Raw genomic sequence first — 25,542 nt, 5'->3', positions numbered from 1 at the left:
TAAAACTTTCGAGCACGATTTTTGTACTCAGACTCGAAAATCAACCAATCAAATTGCTGGATTTCATGTTTCGAGCATGATTTTTGTGCTCCGAGTACTGAGCAAAGTTTTATGCCTTCAAGGCCAGATGTTGTTTGCAGAATGCAACTTAGAACTTTGGATATTCACAAAAAGTTTTAACACATTGAATTGGTGCACCTATTGTGTTGTTTTGAAGATTCCCCTCAACCCCCACCCCACCCCCAAGTTTGAGATTACATGTTTTCATATATTCATACTTTCATTAAAGATGATCCTTTGATTTAAGAAACATTTTGTGCAAAAGGACTATTTGAGTCATTGATTCACATTTTCAATAATTTTGAGGCACTTAAAATGTGTTTTGAATCTTCAGCATATAAAAAGTAATATTTTATAACAATTGAATAAGATCTTTAGAATTGCTTTTATTCTTTCATTGCAGTGTTAGGACCAAGTGAATATTTAGCCTGTGTTGCTCCAGATTGTCAAGATGTTACTCCAGACAAAGATATTGGTGAAATTGATCCATTCTCTATGATTGTCAGAAATGAGTATGTATTTGTACAGGTAAGTTGAATCTATTATTTAATCGTTATGCTAGAATTTCACATTCTACGGTCTCATGGTTAATAGTTAATCAAACATGCTTAAGGGCATGCGAAACAGTTACAGGGGAGGTAATGACTTGGCTAACGTCAAATGTTATTTTCGCGATGTCAAACTATGACATATCGGGAAATGATGCTTTTTTCAACTGATTTTTATCATTCAAACTGATTTAATTTGAAAACGAGTGCATGGACCCCTATTTTTTAAAATGGTAATTTGTTTTATTTTGCAAGTAGATTATGTGACCCAAATTTTGTAAAACTGTAAATAGCGCAATTTTTTTTATTTTGATAAACATGCAGCAAAAAATGATGTTTTTTCCTGTATTCATGAACATTTGATAAATATGAGTTATTTCTGAATAAAAAATGCATAAATTTTAATTATACTTATAAAATACAGAAATTACCGATTATTTTCCAACAGTTTAGGAACAAGGGTCCCAAAAGGGGTCAAAATAAGTATTTTTCTAGTTTCCAGACAATAACTTGTGTGTAAGTGTATGGACCTTTCTGAAATTGTACCACAAGGTTCCATAGGTTGGGATTGGTTTTGGGGGTTATGGCCCAAATTGTGTAGGAATTAGGGGCCAAAAACAATACTTTTCTAATACTCTGTATAAACTGCTTATTTCTTGACCAATTTCCATTCTTGAACTCTTGGGGTTCTCATATATGCTGAATATTAACCGTGTATTAAGTTTTTAGAATTTGGTCCCCCTTTTTAAATTGGTCCACATGAGGTCCAAAGGGTCCAAAATTAAACTAGTTTGATTTTAACAAAATGAATTCTTGGGGTTCATTAATATGCTGAATCTAAACATGTATTTAGATTTTTGATTGGGCCCAGTTTTCAAAATTGTCTAAATTGGGGTCCAAAATCAAACTTTGTTTGATTTCAACAATAATTGAATATATGGGGTTCTTTGATATGCTAAATCTTACCATGTATTTAGATTTTTGAAAGTAATCGAAATGTAATCGAAAAGTAATCGATGATTACATCCAAATTTTTGCTGTAATCGATTAAATTACGATTACATGTAATCGAAAATGTCTTCGATTACAGATTACTGTCGATTACTTGAAAAAATGTAATCAATTACAATCGATTACGATTACAGATTACGATTACCCCATCCCTGGTATAGGGGTTCCTTAATATGCAGAATCTAACTCTGATTTTACATTTTAAGTTTTTGGGCCCTTCTATCAAATTGGTCCACATTGAGGTCAAAAGGGTCCAAAATTAAACTTAATTTTATAAAAAATTGAATTCCTGGGATTCTTTGATATGCTGAATCAAGCCATTGCCATGTACTTAGATTTTGGATATTGGACATTAATAGGTAAATTTTATTTTTTTAAGTTCATTAGAACACATTCATATGAATTCTGTGTCAGAAACCTATGCTGTGTCAATTATTTAATCCCAATCCCAATTCAGAGCTGTATCAAGCTTGAGTGTTGTGTCCATACTTGCCCCAACTGTTCTGGGTTCAACCTCTGCAGTCGTATAAAGCTGTGCCCTGTTGGGGATCTGGTTGTCTGATAAAGTACCAAAACAATTTGTAACAATGAAATACACTTCCTTAACACAGCTTACAACATGTGTTGAACAGGAAAGAAATGTACAATTTAGAAGTACATTGCTTGAAGGTGATACGTTTTTGGAAATAACAAAACTTGATTTGTAATCCTTTAGACAATAAAGGAAATGTTTAGGGTCAGAAAAAAATAACTGTTGTCACCAAGTGAAATAAAAAGTCATAAATTTATAACATATGTCAACCAACTGTGTTTAACTATACACATCTGCTTTATAAATGAGATATTTAATTCTGCTCAATGGACATTTACATTTGATATATCTGTTTAAACGTCTTTAAAAGATATTATTCATCAGACACTAAGATAAAATTCAGAATGGAAATTGGGAATGTGTCAAAGAGATTTTAATCTAGAATGGAAATGGGGAATGTGTCAAAGAGGCAGCATACTGACCAAAGGGCAGAAAACAATGAATATTTCTAGAATATTTTTGTTAATCTGTCATGTAATATGTTTGACTTTTAATATGAAATTATATTTTATTTGTCTGCTTACAAAAAACTTATATTTACCATTTTTTAAAATGCATATCATATATATATCTTTTTCTTTTTAGAAATCTACATTACGATCAAGTGATATGTTTGTTTCACACAATAGAGGTCCATTCAGAAAAGCATATTTCCCAATGAATTTACACCCAACAGTAAGTTTTTTTTGCAGTAAACTTTTATTGCTTTTCCTTGTGAATAATTGTCTGTCCTGGTTAGAAAACAACTGACTGAGCAATGATAGACTGAAATTAACTTTTTCAAGTAATGTTCAAGATTACACTGACTGATAACCCATATTTCTCTGGCCTGTTGTCACAGGATCGAGTACACAATTATCGTCTTTGATTTTTGTTGTCCACAAATATAGTCTCTAGTGTGCACAGTGTGTTTCTTGCAAACTTTTTTATACCCATTCCAAATTATACAAGTTAGCACTTCGGAAGCTATCAAAAGATTTCAAGGCCCCCTTAACATATAATTGTTCATATTTTGAGTTAGAGTCGATGAAGTTTTCTATAATTTTGATATGTTTCGTCTCAAAAGTAGGGCAACACACTGTAAAAATATTATTGATAAAACGCAGGTTGGATTTATTTTATTTTCATTTATTGTCTAAAAGAAATGCACTACGAAATAACTGTGGTTTTGAACCTAAGATTATGGAGCTCATATGCAGTTATAAGCCTGGATGTGTTCATACATTGGCATTATATGATAAATAGGTTAATACTTTGTCTTTTTCATAGCAGCTTAAGGAGCAAGCTAATATTGAAAAGACAAAGTCATGTATTTATTGTATGTGTAATTCATTGATCAACTAAATTACCAAATTACCAGATAAAACCTGTATTTATTAATTACAGGATTTCCATATAGTTGACACAAGTGAACACCAAGTATTTATAGCTGCTGATCATAAAGAAATGGAAGTAAACTTGTATTTATCTGATACCAATGGCCAGTTTTATGTCCCAACACTACGTAATGTTGTCAGTACTATAGAGGATCCTTGGTTAGATGTTGACTTATATGAAGTAAGTCAATTTACTACAGTAGAAGGCTTATATTCCTATGTCATTGTTCAATGAAGTCATTAACACGAATTGAACTAAGAGTAACTCATTCATAAATGGTGTAGATCATGGGAGTAAGATGGAAACAGCCCAAACATATCATAACGTTGCCATTTAGCGGAATACAATATATTCATATTTCACCACCAATGCATGTGTGCTCTCAAAGCATTTGAAGAACCTTGGTTTAGAAGTTTATCAATAACCTAAAAAGTACTTATTAAATATTTAGATGTAAAAACATAACATAAATGCCTAAATTCATATGTTCAAATCAAATTTCCCAAAACTTCCAAGATTTTGTTCTAAATGATTCCACAAGGTCCTTCAGTCAGTAAAGTTGCTCCAGATCTCCTCAGACTCAGTTCATTGGTGTTTATGTCAATATTAATAGTGTGCTTACTTACAGGAACAGCAAATAATTGCCTTCTCCCACAGCCCTCGGATAAAAAATAAATGCAGTATTCTATTTGTCCTATTAGAATAAAAATCATTCATTGGGGATTGAATTTAAAATGATTTCACCACTGATGCCCTTTATGCTGCTATTTTACCCTTCCCTATTGCTCAAGGTCAAATACATTATTTAGAATGAAGGACCAATCCATGGTGAAATCAGTTAAATATTCAAACCTTATAAATCGTTTCTTAGATATATGTATTTAAATGTAAAAGTACTTTTAGTTGTGGCTCTTTGTTTTGCAGTCAGTGTTCCAGCTAGGCGGTTTTCAGAGGGCGCGGCACCCACCCTTTCCTGAGTGCCGCCCTGTGCCATTTTTACAGTTTCCCGGAGCCCTGCCTTTTTTGAAGATCGATTGTATATTATTCATATATTTTGATCGTATTGATATGATCCGCTAATTACTAAATTTTACCTGACGAAAAGTTTATGACTTTGTTTACGACCCCAAGCTAATCTACTGTTACAGCTAGTGTCATAATCTGTTGTTATAAGTAATCCGTTTATTGGATGGGTCATTAATGATCATCAACATTAATTCATTCAAATAGAATCAGTCAATAGGCAATTATCTTTGAAGAAATGTGCATTCAACAATTTGGGCATAATTTGCAATGTTTACCGTAGTTTCATGGAGAAAACGTAATGGCAGAAAGTTGAAAACCACAAACTACTCGTGGAAGACATTGTTTTACTTGTTCTCCGTGAAATAAATAGCAAATTCAGACGTATTTGTCATTGACTGCCCTCATTTTTTAGATGAAAATAACAAAATCGGCTGCCATATTGTTGATCATGTTTACATCTTCTACGTACTGTTTATAATCCTCCAAAGAAGGAGCAAACTGAATAAAGAAATATAACTTAATCTGATTTTTTCCTAGCATTGAATAACCCACTTAACATATTCTAAAATATGTCTATATACTTCTTGCTTAAGAATATATATGTTTAGGTATTTGGAGTTATTGGAAAAGTTAAAGAGGGTTTTAGTAGCAGTGTTGGTAGGGCCTTGGTCATCTTTTTCTGTTTTCTTTATTTTTGATACAAATTTTCACTGTTGCTATATCAGCTCGTTTGTGCTGTATTGCCATTAAGCACAGCTGAGGTAGAAAGGTGAAACTGGTAAAGTGTGTCATACCATAGAAACAGAATGAAGCAAGACACCTTTCAAAACATGCTGCTTATAAAGCTTAACTGTGCCAAGCAATAATTTTAAAACTTGTGTGACAAGATGCTTGACAAGTTTTTCAGCCTAAAAAGTAGAAAGATAAGAGTTCTATATGGGCTAATGATGTAGTTCTTGTATAACCAGTGATTACAAGGATTAAACACAATTTTTGATTAATATCTTTATCAAAACATGCCCTTTTCATATTATAATATCACATGTTAAATGCCCTTTTTATACGACTGCAAATTTTGAAAAAATTTTCGTCGTATATTGCTATCACGTTGGCGTCGTCGTCGTCGTCGTCGTCGTCCGAATACTTTTAGTTTTCGCACTCTAACTTTAGTAAAAGTGAATAGAAATCTATGAAATTTTAACACAATGTTTATGACCATAAAAGGAAGGCTGGTATTGATTTTGGGAGTTTTGGTCCCAACATTTTAGGAATTAGGGGCCAAAAAGGGCCCAAATAAGCATTTTCTTGGTTTTCGCACTATAACTTTAGTTTAAGTTAATAAAAATCTATGAAATTTTGACACAAGGTTTATGACCACAAAAGAAAGGTTGGGATTGATTTTGGGAGTTTTGGTTTCAACAGTTTAGGAATTCGGGGCCAAAAAAGGGCCCAATAAGCATTATTCTTGGTTTTTGCACAATAACTTTAGTTAAAGTAAATAGAAATCAATGAAATTTATACACAATGTTTATGACCACAAAAGGAAGGTTGGTATTGATTTTGGGAGTTTCGGTCCCAACAGTTTAGGAATTAGGGGCCAAAAAGGGACCCAAATAAGCTTTTTTCTTGGTTTTCGCACCATAGCGTTAGTATAAGTAAATAGAAATCTATGAAATTTAAACACAAGGTTTATGACTATAAAAGGAAGGTTGGTATTGATTTTGGGAGTTTTGGTCCCAACAGTTAAGGAAAAAGGGGCCCAAAGGGTCCAACATTAAACTTTGTTTGATTTCATCAAAATTGAATAATTGGGGTTCTTTAATATGCCGAATCTAACTGTGTATGTAGATTCTTAATTTTTGGTCCTGTTTTCAAATTGGTCTTCATTAAGGTCCAAAGGGTCCAAAATTAAACTTAGTTTGATTTTAACAAAAATTGAAACCTTGGGGTTCTTTGATATGCTGAATCTAAAAATGTACTTAGATTTTTGATTATTGGCCCAGTTTTCAAGTTGGCCCAAATCGAGGTCCAAAATTAAACATTGTTTGATTTCATCAAAAATTGAATAATTGGGGATTCTTTGATATGCCAAATCTAACTGTGTATGTAGATTCTTAATTTTTGGTCCAGTTTTAAAATTGGTATAAATTAAAGTGCAAAGGGTCCAAAATTAAACTAAGTTTGATTTTAACAAAAATTAAATTCTTGGGCCTCTTTGATATGCTGAATCTAACCATGTACTTAGATTTTTGATTATGGGCCCAGTTTTCAAGTTGGTCCAAATCAGGATCTGAAATTATTATATTAAGTATTGTGAAATAGCAAGTCTTTTCAATTGCACAGTATTGTGCAATGGCAAGAAATATCTAATTTCACAATATTGTGAAATAGCAATTTTTTTTTAATTAAGAGTTATCTTTCTTTGTCCAGTATAGTAAGCAAGAAATATCTGCAAGAATTTTTTTTAATTGGAGTTATCTTTCTTTGTCCAGAATCAACTTAAATCTTTGTTATATACAATATACAATGTATATTCACTTTTTACTACCAACTGATAAATTTAAATAATCTTTACCATTCAGTGATAACAAGCAGTTTTTTTACATCTTAATATTTTATGATGTATTTAAATGAGTAGTAATTGTTGCAAACTCCATTAGAATATTTTAATTGAAATTAGTTTTGGAATAAGGGAAAGGGGGATGTGATTAAAAAATTGGGTTCAATTTTTCTCATTTGAAATTTCATAAATAAAAAGAAAATTTCTTCAAACATTTTTTTGAGAGGATTAATATTCAACAGCATAGTGAATTGCTCTAAGAGAAAACAAAATTTTAAGTTCATTTGAATACATTCATTCTGTGTCAGAAACCTATGCTGTGTCAACTATTTAATCACAATCCAAATTTAGAGCGGAATCCAGCTTGAATGTTGTGTCCATACTTGCCCCAACCGTTCCGGGTTCAACCTCTGCGGTCGTATAAAGCTACGCCCTGCGGAGCATCTGGTTCAGGATTGGCAGCCTGCCCTTTTGAAATACTAACTGGAACATTGCCAGTGTCTTGAAAAAAATCTGAGTGGTTGGTTTGTCTTTAGCCAGTTTAGGGTTTAAAACAACTTATCAGCAAAATAGGATTCAAAATAGTGTGAGTCTGAGTTCTCGAAACCTGTCTTTTCTAGGAGGGACTTTTAATTTTTTAATTACAAAAGTCAAGAACCTACAACTCTTAACACAAATGCTTCAACCATTGACCATTGAATTTCTTATGGAGGACCTTTCATTGACCGGGTATGACCATTTCAATTGTTCCTGTATTTTCATTAAATATTGCAAATTTTTAACCTCTGATGAATTTTAAATTCTAAATATGTAAAAAAAAAATAGTATGTTTTCAATTTATGTTCATAATAGGTGAAAGGTGTGCAAGGAACCTACATCACCAACCAATATGTAAATCTATCTAATGGTAAAGTTGTGGAGAAAACCTTTATTTCCTTTGATAAAGGAGGATCTTGGTCTTTGGTTGCAGTGCCAGAAGACTTAAAACTCTCTTGTGAAGATCAATTAGTAAGTTACATACTTGTATAATGTATTCTTGAATGATAGATTTGGTGAGGGGAGGGGAAAGACAAGGAAGCCATATCTTATTAAAAAAAAAACATTCTAAAAATTTGGAAGTTTTCTCCTGTTTCTAACAGCATGGTATGTTTATCAAGCAAGCAGAGTAATTCAATAGGTTTCTGGGTAGCATGAGTTATTTTATTTATCAGATTGATAATGAAAAGTAATAAACCAGACTTGATAGTTTACTGGAAGATGGATCTAAAGATAAACAGCAATAAATAGGATCTCAATTTTACATTGTCCATAGAAATAAAGACATCTGTCCTTCCGTCAGTCTGTCCGTCAGTCCTGTTTCTTGTCATCGCAACTCCTCTCAAACCACACAACAGAATTTCACGAAACCTTTTTCAGATAATAAGGACATACTATGTAGTTGTACATATCGACGGGAAATTGTGATTCAATATTTTTTCTAGGAGTTGCACCCCTTTGAACTTATTTACTTTAATGTACTATTGCAACAATTTGTCATCACAACTCCTCTGAAACTACACAACAGAATTTTATGAAACCTTTTAAGATAATAAGGACATATACTATGCAGATGTGCATATCGACAGGAAATTATAATTCAAATTTTTTTCTAGGAGTTGCACCTCTATGAACTTATTTGCTTTAAGGTACTACTTCAACAGTTTGTCATCTCAACTCCTCTGAAACAACTAAACAGATTTTCATAAAACTTTGTAGATAATAAGGACATGCTATGTAGATATGCATATCCACAGGAAATTACGATCCATTTTTTTCTAGGAGTTACACCCCTTTGAACTTATTTGCTTCATTGTACTTTTTTGCAACAGTTTGTCAACTCGACTTGCCTGAAACCACACAGAATTTCCTGAAATTTTAAAGATAATAAGGACATACTATGAAGATGTGCATATTGACAGGAAATTATTATTTAATAGTTTTTTCTTTATTTTTTTTTATTACACTTATTTAATTTCTCCAATGACAATGTGGGGACGTGGCGTATGTGAGCATGCTCACTAAGGTTCTTTCATGTTAAAAGTTTTTAAAAAGTGTATATTTTATATGATCAATTATTTGAAGAAAAAAATCTTCAAATACAAATTAGGTAAAAAAAAAACTGACCATTTTTATACAAATATGGATGGAAAATAATAATATAACAATTATAGCCTTTGTATGAGGTCAGTACAGGATATATCAACTCTAAGATGTATATCGACCTCGGACTTCGTCTTCAGTCAATATACGTCTTTCAGGTCATTATATACTTGTATTGACCTCATACAAAGTACAATTGTATAGATCTGTAAAGGAGTAGGGGCAATAAGGCCCTTATTTGGCCCAAAAATTACTGTAAATTTAAAAGTTATCATACATATTCTTAAATTACTGAAAACTTTACTAAGGTTCAAGGTATTCAGAAAAACAAAACAAATATGACCTTTAACAAGTTACCATGGCAACAAATCATGGCTTAATTTGCATAGTTTGTAAAATTTCGTGATTTTACCTGTTTTTCATCAAATTTTTTGGTACATTTTAGATTGAAAAAGTATGTGCGCACCCAAGAAACAACTTTATATTTTGTGAAATTATGTAAATAGTTATAATAAAGCTTCTGTAAGATTATTTTGTTGTTTCTCGGCTGCGCATGATCTTTCCATGACAGAAATAAAGATAGAAAAATGCATTAATTATGTATTTTTCATCGTTTTTGTGAAAACCGTACATATTATGACGTAATTGTGACGTCATCAGATAAAAATCTTTTATGTTTTTCATTTATATTTCTTCACCCTTTGCGTTTCTAAACATTATATAGATATAGGAAAATGTGGTGTAAGTGCCAATGAGACAACTCTCCATCCAAATAACAATTTAAAAATTAAACCATTATAGGTTAAAGTACGGCCTTCAACACGGAGCCTTGGCTCACACCGAACAACAAGCTATAAAGGGCCCCAAAATTACTAGTGTAAAACCATTCAAACGGGAAAACCAACGGTCTAATCTATATAAACAAAACGAGAAAAGAGAAACACGTATATATTACATAAACAAACGACAACTACTGTACATCAGATTCCTGACTTAGGACAGGTGCAAACATTTGCAGCGGGATTAAAGGTTTTAATGGATCCAAACCTTCTCCCTTTTTCTGAAACAATAGCATAACATCACAACATAGAAAAACATGCTCATTTGAAATAGTCATCAAATATTTTATTTTCTTGGGCCAAAATCAGGCCTTAATGCCCCTACTCCTTTGCAGGCCTTATATATCATGTACTGTAGTACCATGCTAGATTAAAACTGACATTGAAAGGCAACACCCGGCCACCAAAAGCTTCATTTTTATGAAGCCCAGGTGGTCGTGTGGTCTAGCGGGAAGGCTACAGTGAAGGCGATTTGGTGTCACGATATCTCAGTAGCATGGGTTCAAATCCCTGCTGGTGATCCGATGGATAAATCTGTTGTAGAGTTGTCACTGGCTCAGACGTACTTATATGATATATATATATATATATACTCCAGTACATGATATATAAGGCATGAAGATGTTATTGTTATATATATATATATATACCACTTACTTATTTTTCAGTTAGATTAGTCATTGCTTTTCCTAGGAGTTTTATAAGTAATTATCACAAATAAAATATATTATCGCTATTTTGTGCATTTTTTCTTTGATTTTTGTGTGATAATTATTGATATCATGCCATTCGCTTGAGATGGAAAATTATCACTAGAAAACTAGGGAGGCATGTGGCGTTGCTAATGAAATTGACAACATCTTCATAGGTAAAAAAGCGATAAACAGATTAACATTGGTCTTCTCAACTTAATTGCCTTTCTCGCTTTCGCCTTCCCGCTCAAGCCAGAAAATCAATCTCGTTGAGGTGATCAACGTTAATCTATAACTAAAATGAAAGGTTGTTACAGTCTGGAATGTTTCAATCAGTCTCTGGAAAAATAAGACTAATAATAAGAACAGCAGTTAAATAGATATAGGAAGATGTGGTGTTAGTGCCAATGAAACAGTTAAAGCATGTCTAGGGTATGACTGATGGTTTATTAGAAATGTAGTTTTCTTTCCAAATGTTTTGTAGAATTGCCATTTACATTTGCACATGCGGTACAGCAATTTGATATTTGGTATCCCTGACATAGTGTCAGACAATGCTGCACCAGGACTTATTATTGCTCATGGATACATTGGAGAAAAAGTTACAGAAGATGCTCATGTCTTTATCAGTAGAGATGGAGGATTCAGCTGGAACAAAGTAATTATTACTTGTAGAGCTATCTAACAAATCATTTAAATGTCTTTTAAAATCCACAAGTTTCATTATGAATTTTTTATTGTCAAACTGTAGCCAGTTTCACAAACTATCTTGAGTTGTCTTTGGTTTAGATTTTCGAAAACAATTTTCACGGAACACTTATTTATGATCATTTGTGACTTTGAACTTTGACTTTTTAACTAATTCCTATATTAACAGTTTTAAAACAACAGACCATGATTTTTAAAAAAATAGTATCAATTTAGTTAGACGGATAAAACAAGCTTACGATATCATTGACAAGCAATTACGACTACACTAGGTTACTGTATTTTTGGTCCTTTGTGGTTTAAAGACATATCGTGGTTTCTAATCAGAGGAAATGTCAAAATGGCCGCACACAGAAAATTGATACTCTAAATTTAAAATCGATGGTGATCTAGCAGAATAACACTTTAATATTTATGAATTTGAGCATTATTATACAGAATGGACATAATATCAATTTTTTATTTTTTGGCGAAGTTTCCCTTTAAGTTGAAAACATTCCTTAACAATAGAACTATAATATTTTTATAGTAAGATTAATTTTACACTTGAGATTTTTTTATGAAAAGGGCTACTGGTATGTTAATTTCAAAACAGGCCACAAAGGAATGAGAGATGTATATTTTTGAAAGCGTTGAATATCAATCTTATTATTTTACAACAATTATTTTATAAAGTAATTCCCATGATAAACTGATTTCTACTAGATAACTGATATATGTATATAAGAAGATATCATCTGCTGCAGTTATTCTAGACATGATTGTATAATCAATACTGATAAATGCCTTGTTATTTCAGACTCCGTTTGATGGTTTGTATAAAATAAATATATTAGACCAGGGAGGAGCCATAATTGCAATAGAACAGAACAGAACTAAAGTAACCAATGTAGTTCAGTGAGTTACTGGTAATTTTTAACTGTGTGGTTATTATAATGTTATGGATTACATGGTAATTTTCAACTGTGTGGTTATTATAATGTTATAGATTACATGGTAATTTTTAACTGTGTGGTTATTATAATGTTATGGATTACATGGTAATTTTTAACTGTGTGGTTATTATAATGTTATAGATTACATGGTAATTTTTAACTGTGTGGTTATTATAATGTTATGGATTACAGTTTTTACACTGTCTTGTATTATCAATATATAAGACCAACACTCTAAAGAGTCTGCAATTTTATTGAACTTGGTTGACATGTTTTACCTGCCAGGCAGGCATCATTAAGATATTTTATATACAGAAATTAGTAACTGAAGTACAAAGCTTAAACATTGAAAGTAGGGAGTTATAGATAGATCAAATAAATAAAAGAAAATAATACAGCATATAAACAAAACAAACTGAAGTTTACTTTTTGATAAACTTTATTTTTCTATACTTATCTTCGCATAATTATAAAAAATAATGTTTATTGTTGAAGCATTAAATCAGTAAGCTCAGCTGTATTTTTGGATGTAAAACCATTTTGATATTTGTATTTTAGCTTTTCATCTGATGATGGAGCTACATGGCAATTACATCAGTTCTCTACAGAAATGATGTATGTGGATGGTGTTCTTACTGAGCCTGGAATATCTACTCTCATTGTTAGGTAGGTTTAAAGGTTTGTTCATTCAAAACTGATAATTATTTTATTTTCCCCTTATGTAACCAACATTGAATCGAAACATGGATATATTTAAGGGTGCTATAAGTTTTACCCTTGTCCATCTGTAGGTCCTAAAATTGATTTCTGATCTCTCAACCAAATATTACAAAACTTATAGACAATGCTTATTATCACAGAACTCAGATCAAGTACACATTTGAGTTGTGTTACTTTTACAGTTCGTGAGTTATATTCTTTTACAAATGAACCTATGCACAATGCTTATAACCACAAAATCTGGTTCAAGTTAAGATTTTTGTGGCATCACTATAGCTTCCAGAGCTATGGCCATTTACAAATGGAAAAATTGCTAAACTTATTGTTTCCATTCTCTAACTTATTTTTGATTGAATCAAATCTTATGAAACTTATACACAATACTTATTACCACAAAACTCAGATTAAGTACAAATTTGGGTAGTGTCACCTTTACAATTCTTGAGTTATGTATCTTTATAACGTTATATGCAAGTGGGGGCTTCATCTGTGTCTCATAAACACATTCATCATTTATTGTCTATATCTAGATAAGATTTTGTTTATATTTGCAGTGTTTTTGGAAGGCTTAGTGACAAATCAGGAAGACAGATGGTCAAACTGAATTTTTCGTCTATTTTAACAAATATATGTGAAGATGATGATTACATTTCTTGGATACCTGTAAATAAGGTACGGTAACCAATTTCATTAACAAAAGATCAATTAAATCCTGTAGGACTTATTTTATCTATCTTATATTTCATCATCATTAGTTAAAATTAACATGCTATAAAGATGCACCAATAATAAGAAAAATCATTAGCAAAATGTGAGATTTCCAGCAAGCAAGTAATTTTTATATGACCGCAAAAAAAAATTTGTGTCATATAATGCTTTCATGTCGTTGTCTGTGTTGTCCGAAGACGCCTTTAGTTTCGAGACAATAACTTAAGTATTAGTAAATGGATCTTTAAAATTTTTACCAGAAGGTTCATTACTACAAAAGGAAGGTTGGGATTGATTTTGGGGATTATGGTTCCAACAGTTTTGGAATTTGGGGTCCAAAAGGGGGCCCAAAATAACCATTTTTGTAGTTTTCAAACAATAACTTGTGTTTAGGTGTATGAATCTCTCTGAAATTATACCACAAGTTTCCATACCATGAAGGCATAGTAAGTATTGATTTAAGGGGTTATGGTCCTAATAGTTCAGGAATTGGGGCCAAAAAGGGGGCACACAATAAGCCTTTTTGTAGTTTTCAAACAATAACTTTAAGTATATGAATTGCTCTGAAATTATACTACAAGTTTCCATAACATGAAGGGATAGTTAGTACTGACTTTGGGGTGTTATGGCTCAAAATGTTTTGGAATAAGGGGCAAAAAAAGGGGGAAAACTAGGTTTTTCTGGTCAATGGACAATTAAGACAATTTAAAAGCAGTGTAAGGGAGGTAATTCAAAAACATTTAGCATACAATGTTGGCTATGTTCGTATTTACCTCCCTTAAACTACTTGTAAATAATGTATAAAGAAATGTCAGGTTTTGGACTAGTTGCCAAAAAAGGGGGGGTGGGGTTGGGGGGGGGGGGGGGGGGGGGTAGTTTTCATTTAATTTTTTTCCAAATTTTCCAAATTTCAAATTTTTGAAAAGTTTGAAGAAGAAATATTTAATTGCACAATATTGTGCAATAGATTTGTAAGATCTTGACATTTGTTTTGTGTAATTAACCCATATTAAAATTTGATCACAATCCAAATTCAGAGCTGTATCAAGCTTGAATGTTTTGTCCATACTTGCCCCAACTGTTCAGGGTTACCTCTGCGGTCGTATAAAGCTGCGCCCTGCGGAGCACCTGGTTACTTTTATTGTACCTTAACCTTTTCTAAAAGTATGTTTTGTTGAATTGTCATGTGGAAGATGCCTAAATTCCTAAAGATATGAAAAGTATGGGAATATATGATGAGTGCCAATGAGAAAACTCTCCATCCAAGTCCTAATTTGTAAAAGTAAACAATTATAGGTCAAAGTAGGGCCTTCAAAACAGAGCCTTAGCTCACACCTAAACATAAACAAATCAGTTTTTATAGCATTTATTGGGGTGAATATGATATATTGTGTTGCAAAGTATTTCTTAAAGTAACTGTTAATGTATTTCCAGGCAAATAACAGGAACTGTATTTTAGGTGAGACAATAGAGTACCAAAGAAGAAAACCAAATGCAATATGTTACTATGGACCTGAATTTAAGCGACTCAAACCAAAGTCTCTCTGTCAATGTACAGCATATGATTATGAATGGTTGGTTAATATTAAACATAGTCTGCTGAGTTCTACTTGAGAAAATGACAACATGTCAAATTGAATGATCAAACTATTACAAACTATTTCTAAAAGTAACAAATTATTGTTAGGTTGACAGATTCATATTTTGGGTATACATTTGTACTATTAAAAACTGGATTTTTTCTGGTTTTAATGCCCCACTTAAAGGCATTATATCTTTTCAGTCGGTTTGTTGGTCTGTCCATTCTCCATTTGTTCTTCTGTCCCTCTTCAGGTTAAAGTTTTTGGACAAGATAGTTTTTGATGAAGTTGAAGTCCAATCAACTTGAAGGAGGAGGGGGCATTTAGTTTTACTCTTAGGAGATAAATGTATTGTATTTTAAGCTCTGACGGCATCAATGGGAGATTTGATGGTCGCAAATTAACTTTACTGGCGACCATCAAATCCCAAATTGATGCCGTCAGAGCTTAAAATACAATATTGTTATCTCCATTCTAATGAAACTGACAGAAAACAACGTTAAAACATGTATTTAAAATCTGTCACATGCCGTCTGCACTTGTGCGTACGTCCCATAGCATCAATTGTCAATTGATGCCATGCAAGAAAGTGACATTATCCAATCAAAATAAACGTTACAAACGTTGTTGCATTAGTATTGTTGTTCACTTGTTAGAGTTAAGGTTTGCAATCTGTCCATTTGTCCATCTGTCTTACCTGCAAATTAGTTTTACACACTTTTTTTCTTCACGCTTGAAGATATTGATTTGATATTTGATTTATTAATTTTTTCATGACAAGTTACAGGTCAAATTTGATTATCACGATTTTAGCTTTTTTCCTTGTTCAATTGAAGCCCTTTCCCTAGAATTAAATTTTTGATGAAATACTTAATTAATTATTTGACATCTGTTCAATGGGAAATAACTCATTTTTGTCGAGCCTGCGACTCATGTTTCGAAGTTTCTGACAGTCACATGTCCAATGTCCTTGACCTCATTTTCATGGTTCAGTGACTACTTGAAAAAAAAGTTAAGATTTTTTGTAATGTAAAATTCTGTCTTATTATAAGTGCGTACCTTGCAAGGTCCTCAAGCCCGTCAGAGTTTTCACTTGACCTGGACTTCAATTCATGGATCAGTGAACAAGGTTAAATTTTGGTGGTTAAGTCCATATCTCAGATACTATAAGCAATAGGTCTAGTATAATTGGTGAATGGAAGGACTGTAAGGTGTACATGTCCAACTGGCAGGTGTCATCTGACCTTGACCTCATTTTCATGGTTCAGTAGTTACAGTTAAGTTTTTTGTGTTTTGGTCTGTTTTTCTTATACTGTATGCAATAGGTCTTCTGTATTTGGTGTATGGAATGATTGTAAGGTGTACATGTCTAGCTGGCAGGTGTCATCTGATCTTGACCTCATTTTCATGGTTCAGTAGTTACAGTTAAGTTTTTGTGTTTTGGTCTATTTTTCTAATACTATATGCAATAGGTGAACTATATTTGGTGTATGGAAATATTTTAAGACCTATATGTATGTGGCACAGGTTTTATTTGCGTGTGCACTCTTGTTTTAAAAAGATTTGCAAAAGACATTGAATAAAGATGAATGACATTTTGTTTTTCTTTTCCTTTTCTTTAGTAAATTGTTCAAAGAGTTTAAGAGTGGTAGGTTTGTTTGTTATTTTATATAGCTTACACCTTGACAAGTTATAAATCAAAGTTAGAATTTTGTTCCATTACAATGAATTTTTAATAGGTAGGGGACTATGTATTGCCATACAATACTCACAAAATGCTTGTTATACATGGGTAGGGAGGTTTATTAGATATTGGTGGGATGTTAATTGTATATGTGTATTTTATGTTACAGTGATTATGGGTATGAACCAGAAGATATCAACAGACACATTTGTCAGAGGGCAGATTGGTTTGATGACTCTAGAATTAACCATCACTGTGTCGAGGGAGATTTTTACATAAGAAGTCAGGGGTATGATTACTGATTGGATACTTTAAGTCTCCTATTCATGTTTTAAACTTCCTCTATATTGATAATTTAGCACATTGATATACTCATCCTGGGAAAGTTATTAAATGACCAACAGTTATTTAAAGTATCTCTGTAAAAATGATAATGGGGAAGATATAATTTGAGTGACTTAATACCTAGTACTTTTTATACGACTGCAAAATTTTTGTGGTCGTATATTGGTATGATATTGGAGTCGGTGTAGTCGTCGTCGTCCGAAGACATTTGGTTTTCGCACCATAACTAGTATAAGTTAAAAGAAATCTATGATAATTAAACACAAGGTTTATGACAACAAAAGGGAAGGTTGGGATTGATTTTTGAAGTTTTGGTCCAAACAGTTTAAGAATAAGGGGCCAAAAAAGGGTCAAATAAGCATTTTTCTTGGTTTTTGCACAATAACTCTAGTATAATTAATAGAAATCTATGAAATTGTAAGACAAGGTTTATGACCACAAAAGGAAGGTTGGGATTGATTTTGGGAGTTTTGGTACTAACAGTTTAGGAAAATGGGGTTAAAAAAGGTCCCAAATAAGCATTTTTTTTGTTTTCTCACAATAACTGTAGTATAAGTGAATAGAAATCTATGAAATCAAAACACAAGGTTTATGACCTCAAAAGGAAGGTTGGGATTGATTTTGGGAGTTTTGGTTCCAACAGTTTAGGAATTAGGGGCCAAATGGGTCCAAAATTAAACTTTGTTTGATTTCATCAAATCCGGCGGCAGCTACGGCAGTGGCTGCGTTAGCTAACTTCTTAAAAGATTTTTTTTTGTTTCTGTTCTTTTAACTTAAGTTTGTCTCAACTAAATTTAATGAAATGTTTATATAATTCTTAGTACCTCTAAACTCAGTTCAAGTTCATTTTTTGGCAGCTTTACTTTACAGTTCTTGAGTTATGTCCCTTTTTAACGTTATATGCTAGGGGGGGGGGGGGTATCATCTGTCCCTTTGGACACATTCCCCATTTATTTTTTTAGAAGTTACTATTAATTAAAATTAATTTTAACCATGACACTTTATATATTTTAATATTTTATAATGTATTTAAATGAGTAGTTATTGTTGCAAACTCCATTAGAAATTTGAATTGAGATCATTTTTGGAATAAGGGAAAGGAGGAGATGAAAAAAAATGGGGGGGTTCAATATTTCAGATTTCATAAATAAAAGAAAATTTCTTCAAACATTTTTTTGAGAGGATTAATATTTAACAGCATAGTGAATTGCTCAAAGGCAAAAAAAAAATTAAGTTCATTATACCACATTCATTCTGTGTTAGAAACCTATGCTGTGTCAACTATTTAATCACAATCCAAATTCAGAGCTGAATCCAGCTTGAAGGTTGTGTCCAGACTTGCCCCAAGCGTCAGGGTTCAACCGCTGAGGTCATATAAAGCTGCGCCCTGCGGAGCATCTGGTTTAAATGGATGATATAGGTATAGTTTGTAGCAAAAAGTAAAATTACAAAAAAACAACCTCAGAGGACAAAGAGGCCCTAGCCAAATGACAATTCATACCATTCTTATGCAATTAATGACTTTTTATTCTGTATTCATTGTTGTGAACCATTTGACCAAGCTGGTACAATCAATATCATTGATATCAGTTTACTTAATGTAATCAACTTCTGTAAAGTTTAAAATCAATTATCAATTTATGAGAATTCAAGAATAACTGTGTTCACACAATTCAATGAAATTTAAAATTTGGGTTAAAATTATTGAAAATTACACCAATGATATTAAACATCGCCAAATTTTTGGAGCTGACGGTCACCTTTAATTTTGAAACTAATAATAATTACAGGTACAGAAAGATAGCATCCAATAAATGTGTCGGTGGTGTAGAGAAATCTGGGAAGTACGAACTGTTAAATATCAGTTGTCCTGTATATAAACCAGAGGGATTGTCACTAAGCATAGAGCATGATACAGTAGCTACAGGATCATCTATTGTCTTCAAACTTTCTCAAGTTAAGGTAAAATTAAATTGTTTTTTGAAATGACTGGAAGTAAACAAGCCATATAAGCTTTTTTAAATGATTTTGTACATCAAATGCATCTGGTTTTTGGTATTCCTACCTTTCTATACAATTGTTACAGAATTACAGGGTTTATTTCTATGCTTCTAAACTGCAGGCAACCAATGAACTGTGAAATTTCTGAGATAAATTTAGCATGACATTTCCAGGTTTATAGTGGAAAAAGTCATAAAGAGAAAACATTGATGTAGAGTGACCTTATGTAATTGGAGCACCTGTTCAATTATGTCAAGCAGTTAAAAGTTTTATTTTTGTAGACTTAAAGAAATCTAATTCTTATATAAAAAAAACTTCAATGCAAGTAGATATTTTACAAAAGGTTTATAATTAAGGAAAAAATCCTGCTTAGAATTGCGTTTTAGATCTACACAATTTAGCATACATCTTGACCCTGGAACCTCTATATCCCTGAAAATCTCATTGGTAGTCACATGTGAATGATTATTCCTAAGTTGTACTATTATAAACATTATACTGCCTCCAGGTGAATCGAAATAAAGGAGATGAATCCTTAGCACAAAGATAGATGTAATGGAAGTTGATTTCTTTAAAGTTGGAAAGTTAATCCACATATAAATGTTAAATTATGGCAGGCTATTACAGGTGCTTCCCTTATAAATTATAAAGACAGAGAATAATGATCCTGTTTAAAGGGGCACTAGCTGGCAAATTCATGGTCACCAATTTGACTAAGATTTTAGTACATGTATTTGATTAATAACAATGTAAAACATTTATCCAAATCATAAAAAGTATAAAATAAGCAATTTACATGGCATAGTATCGAGAATATGTAGGTTCGTTTCGTGTGATATTTAATCTAGACGCCATCTAATTAATTATCGAGTTGGCCTGCGAATACTTCCAATGACCATATAAATGATATAAACAGAAATTAAGATATAAATAGATAAAGCGAACTTGTGTAATTGGATTTTTCTATGTCTGTTTAATTTTATATTATAGATTAAAACATATGATAATCATCGTTTTCACTTGTATAAGAATCAGTTTTTGTGGATCGAATAAATAAATAAAACGATTTACCTTTGTTTAACTTTCAATTTTGACATACTTTCCTTTATATAAATATACACACACAATTCACGTGTTATCCATCACTAGCTAAGGGGTTAAATTGAGGTTCACATGAATACGGATTTAATGAGGTCGAATTATTCACTTCCATGTGAATAATACATTATCAATGTTTCTTCGCTTACTTTGACAAAATTAACCTGGCTGCTAAAAGTGAATTATTATTTCACAATTTCTATTCCATTAATGATTGAACAAAAAATATTATATTTTTGATCTTGTAACTAGTGCCCCTTTAAGGATTTTCACTCGTCTTGTTTTAGAATTTTTGCCAGATATTAGGAATGCTCTGATTTTTGTTGAGCCTGCAACTTTTGTTGCAGAAAGCTTGACATAGGGATAGTGATCCGGCGGCGGCGGCAGCTACATGTACGGCGGCGGCTGCGTTAGCTAACTTCTTAAAAGCTTACTATTTTAGAAGGTGGAAGACTTGGATGCCTTGTACTTTGTATATAGATGCCTCATGTTACGAAGTTTCCGTAAGTCAAATGTCCAATGACCTTGACCTCATTTTCATGGTTCAGTGACTACTTGAAAAAAAAGTTCAGATTTTTTGTAACGTTGAATTTTCTCTTATTATAAGTAATAGGGTAATTACATTTGGTATGTTGAGTTTGAGTTTTGGTCTCTTTATCTAATACTATAAGCCATAGGTCAACTATATTTGGTGTATAGAAATATTTTATGATCTATATGTCAGTGGCGCAGGTTTATTTGACCTTGACCTCATTTTCACGGTTCATTGATCAGTTTTAAGTTTTTGTGTTTTGGTCTATTTTTCTTAAACAATAAGTAATAGGTCAACTATAATTGTTGTATGGAAACATTGTTAGCTGTATATGTCTGCCTGGCATGGTTCATCTGACTTTGACCTCATTCTCATGGTTCATTGGTCTTTATTTAGTTATCTTGGTTAATGTTAAGTTTATGTAAAGTTGTAATTAAGCTTTATACTTAGGACTATCACCATACTATCAATGATTAGTAAAGAAGGCGAGACATTTCAGCGTGTGCACTCTTGTATCTATGTTGTGTCATTTTAAAATTTGCCCATTTACCCCAACTTTTCTTTTCAGAATTTGATAACATATAGTTTAAAATGCTATCCTTGAAAAATCTAATAAAATCCTTGTTACTTTTTGCAACGTTTCTGAAAGAAAAAAATTAAATGTATGAAAAGTCTAGAGAGAATTATTCCCAGCCAAATTTTCAATTGCTTTTATCTCAAAAACAAGCACACAGACCCCTAGTTTGTTTCTACTTTTTTAGTTCCTTTAATTTATAATAGTCTTTTCAAAAGCTTGTTTTTTTTAAATTGAGTAGTGAAGTTCCTTAAATAAAAATGGAAGCGATATGAATTTTGTCAGATGTTTTAAATAGTAGATTAAAGTAAGAGTTTTTTTAGCAACCTTTGCAGTAATACTACCCTTAAGGATCTTTCATGGTTTGTTGATTTAAATTCGTTAAACTTTAGAAAAATATATTAGTAAGTAAACCTAATTTTACTCTACATGAAATATTTTCAGAGCTAACAGTTTATTATGATCCAGGTACTTATGCAAAAACCTACAGTAGCTTCTTCAGTGCATGGAATCTTTATGTAAACTTCTTATGCATGCAAAGTCCTTATATAAATATTTGCAAGTATTAAAGAAGAACAAAATTATATGCTGATATGTATTATTTATATGGAAAAGCTTACACTTATCATGCTCATAACTGATTAAGATGTGCTTTCAGTTGAAGAAATCCACATTGAGATAAATAACTCTTATATCAAGAAATATGTTGAGAAATATATATAATTCTTTTTGTAAAGATGGCGAAACAAAGTCGTTAACAGTCTTGCTTCCGTTTATCTTACCTTTCATGCCTCCTTCTGCATATTCCTATCAATACATACTGTGGATTCATTTTTATTTGTTGGAAATAAATTTTCATGGGTTTTGTTGGTACCAGTGAACCACGAATCTAATTAATGTTCAACAAGTTACAAATTTTATATTGGCTTGTATGAAGAAATTGACAAAACCGCAAAATCAAATATCCATGAAAAGTGTTTTCATAAAACCTGAGACTACTATAACACAGAGATTGGTCACTTCCTGTACTGACCAGCCAAATCGTAATTATTATTGTGTCATCGATAACGTCCGAGTCACGTGATCTGTGGGCACCCAGCTGTGAATCAAATTTATCTCCCATGCTATTTAGACTAACTGTCTTTACAGGTAAAATATTTGTATATTAGATACAATTAACGGACCGGTAGCAAAACAATGTACCTAACTGTAAGATGGATAAGATTAATCACATTTGCATTTTCAAGAGTCGCTGCATAAATACAATTTATTAACGAACTATAAACTGATTAAAAATAAAAATCTAGATATAAATAGTGATAACAAAGATATAAATAATTTATTTTCCTTTTTCCACTTATTTAATTTTGTTTTTAAATTATTTTTTAATTATATCCGATACTGTTATAGTAGTCTCAGTGATTTGGTGGTGATATATGTCGTCTGCTACTGTTAAATATGATACTACAGTTAAATACAAAACTACGTTAAAATAACGTAACTAAATATGTGGAGACACACATCACGATAAATCGTCAGTGACCAATCTCTGTGTTATAGTAGTCTCAGACAAAAACCAAGAAAATTGACACTCATGAAAATCAATGAATCCACAGTAACATTCTCTTCATTTATCTATTGTGAAATAGTATTAGTAACCATAGAATCTTTTTCTTTAATATTACAAGTATGAAAAAGTGTGGATGTCATATCTATACTAGGTTTAACAATTTCAAATTTATGACCAGTTGAATATTTTAAGAATGCAATAGTTTCTATTTGTTGTATAGTTAGCAGTGATTATACATAAGTATCAGTGTATCAGTATCTGTTGTCTTGCTTCTATATTGTCATCCTTCTTATCTTATATCTGCTTCTTGTAAACCATTAAAATCTTTCAAATAATCTTTGAACACACTATTGTTCAGCATCATTTACTTTTGATTTTTCTATTACTTCTTAGGGATGAAGGACTTCGAACAAATATTTTTAAACGACCGCAAAAATTTCTTTTGGATCGTATAATGGTATGATGTCGTTGTCTGTGTTGTTCCGAAGACGCATTTGGTTACAGGACAATAATTTTAGTAAACGTTAATGGATCTCTTTGAAATTTAATAAGAAGTTTCAATATCACAAAAGAAAGGCTGGGATTGATTTTGGGGATGATGGTCCCACTGGTTAAGGAATAAGGGGTCCAAAAGGGCCCCAAAACAAGCATTTTTCTACTTTCAGGATAATAACTTGTGTATAAGTATTTCAATTGCTCTGAAATTGTACCACATTTTTTAGTACCAGAAGTAAAAGGTTTGGATTCATTTTGGGGTCTATGCATGGTGTCAACAGTTAAAAATAAAGGGCTCAAAAGGGGCCTAAAACATGCATATTTGTAGTTTCTGGATAATAACTTGTGTGTAAGAGTATGGATCTTTCAGACATTGTATCACAAAGTTCCATATCACAACAGAAAGATGGGGATTGAGTTTCAGGGTTATTGTCCCATTCATGCAGGAATTAGGGACCATAAAAGGGCCAAAAAAAGCTTTTTACTGGTTTCCAGACAATAACTTGTTCTGTTTAAGTGTATAAATCTCTCAAAAATTATACCACAAGCATCCATACTACAAAAGGATGGTTATGGGGGGTAAAGGCTGAAATCTTTTACCAATTAGGGTAAAAAAAAGTGTGAAAAACAAGGGTTTTTCTGGATAAAGGACAATTTAGCCAATTTAAAACCAGTGTAAGGGAGGTAATCCAATTCAAAGGAGAAGGTTCACGAAGGGTTAAAACTGGCCCTAAATTTTTGATGTTTTTTAAATTGGACCAAAAAATTACAAATTTCAAAAAAATATTCTTATGATAATACTATCATGCAAAAATTATATTTTTTTGGCACCTTCCTTTAAAATTTATGAAGAAATGACCCTTTAAGGTGGCTGGGGCCTATTCAAATTTTCTATCAGAAGTGCCGTTTTTTTTGTTATTTCATTCTTTACAGAAAGTGAATCAAATTGGTCGAAAAAAAATAGGAAGTCAAGGACCATTTAGGCTCAAAATTTTACTTTTAAACAGGTATGTAAAAGGGACCATTTTTTCAATGAAATGATAGGGAAAATAGAGGTGTTGACATAATTATATTTATCAGAATATAAAAAAAACGTTCTATGACACTTGGTCCAAAATTGCAATATAAAAAGCTGAAACATAGCTTCAAAGAATGAGCAAATAAAAAACAGGTCATCGATAAGGAAAAAAAAAATATTTTGCCTTTAAACCCAAATTTTAGAGGGAAAATGGTGAAATTGGGTGAAATGTCATTGTGAGCCTTTCACAGATACACATAATAACGATAATATTTTTTTAGTGACATAACTATGATGATTTAACATTTCTAATCAGTCAAAATATTAAAAAAAAAAATGTTGAATTTACGACACATACTTTTTCGTATGCATTGTAATTCATGCGTGAAATTATGTGCAGTTGAATAGTCCCAATCCAGCTTAAATAAACATATTTTGTAGTTTTAGTCAATTTTGGTTAAATTTTTCCATAATTTAAATTGTTTATGGCATAAACAACCTTGGCCGCCATCCACGATCCAAAAGTTTTTATGTTGACGAATTCTATATTAAAATTAGAATCTTTTGGCTACAAAACATTTTGGATCGTAGGTGGCGGCCAAGGTTTTCCAAACACTTTTAGGTTTTTAAATTGCACAAAATCATCATATTTTGACAAAATGCCCAACTTTTATGAAAAGAACTGATTTATTTAGCATTAAGACTTTTGAAATAGACCCAATTACGAACC

At 31.9% G+C, this 25,542-nt stretch overlaps 1 protein-coding gene across 1 annotated transcript in view; it reads left to right on the top strand.

The window, feature by feature from the left end:
* Nucleotides 1-25,542, top strand: part of LOC134715501 (VPS10 domain-containing receptor SorCS3-like) — a 71,921-nt gene that overhangs the window by 23,849 nt on the left and 22,530 nt on the right. Inside the window, exons 7-17 of the mRNA XM_063577705.1 lie at nt 464-588; nt 2,797-2,886; nt 3,598-3,768; nt 8,027-8,182; nt 11,329-11,502; nt 12,352-12,449; nt 13,046-13,153; nt 13,762-13,879; nt 15,350-15,489; nt 17,349-17,468; nt 19,315-19,486. Of these exons, the coding sequence (XP_063433775.1) occupies nt 464-588; nt 2,797-2,886; nt 3,598-3,768; nt 8,027-8,182; nt 11,329-11,502; nt 12,352-12,449; nt 13,046-13,153; nt 13,762-13,879; nt 15,350-15,489; nt 17,349-17,468; nt 19,315-19,486 (1,472 nt within the window). The remainder of the gene's footprint in view (nt 1-463; nt 589-2,796; nt 2,887-3,597; nt 3,769-8,026; nt 8,183-11,328; nt 11,503-12,351; nt 12,450-13,045; nt 13,154-13,761; nt 13,880-15,349; nt 15,490-17,348; nt 17,469-19,314; nt 19,487-25,542) is intronic.

The sequence above is a fragment of the Mytilus trossulus genome, chromosome 4, assembly GCF_036588685.1.
Source record: "Mytilus trossulus isolate FHL-02 chromosome 4, PNRI_Mtr1.1.1.hap1, whole genome shotgun sequence".
Taxonomy (NCBI): domain Eukaryota; kingdom Metazoa; phylum Mollusca; class Bivalvia; order Mytilida; family Mytilidae; genus Mytilus; species Mytilus trossulus.
Note: the sequence above shows the minus strand (reverse complement) of the source record. Positions and strands in the feature narration are given on the sequence as shown.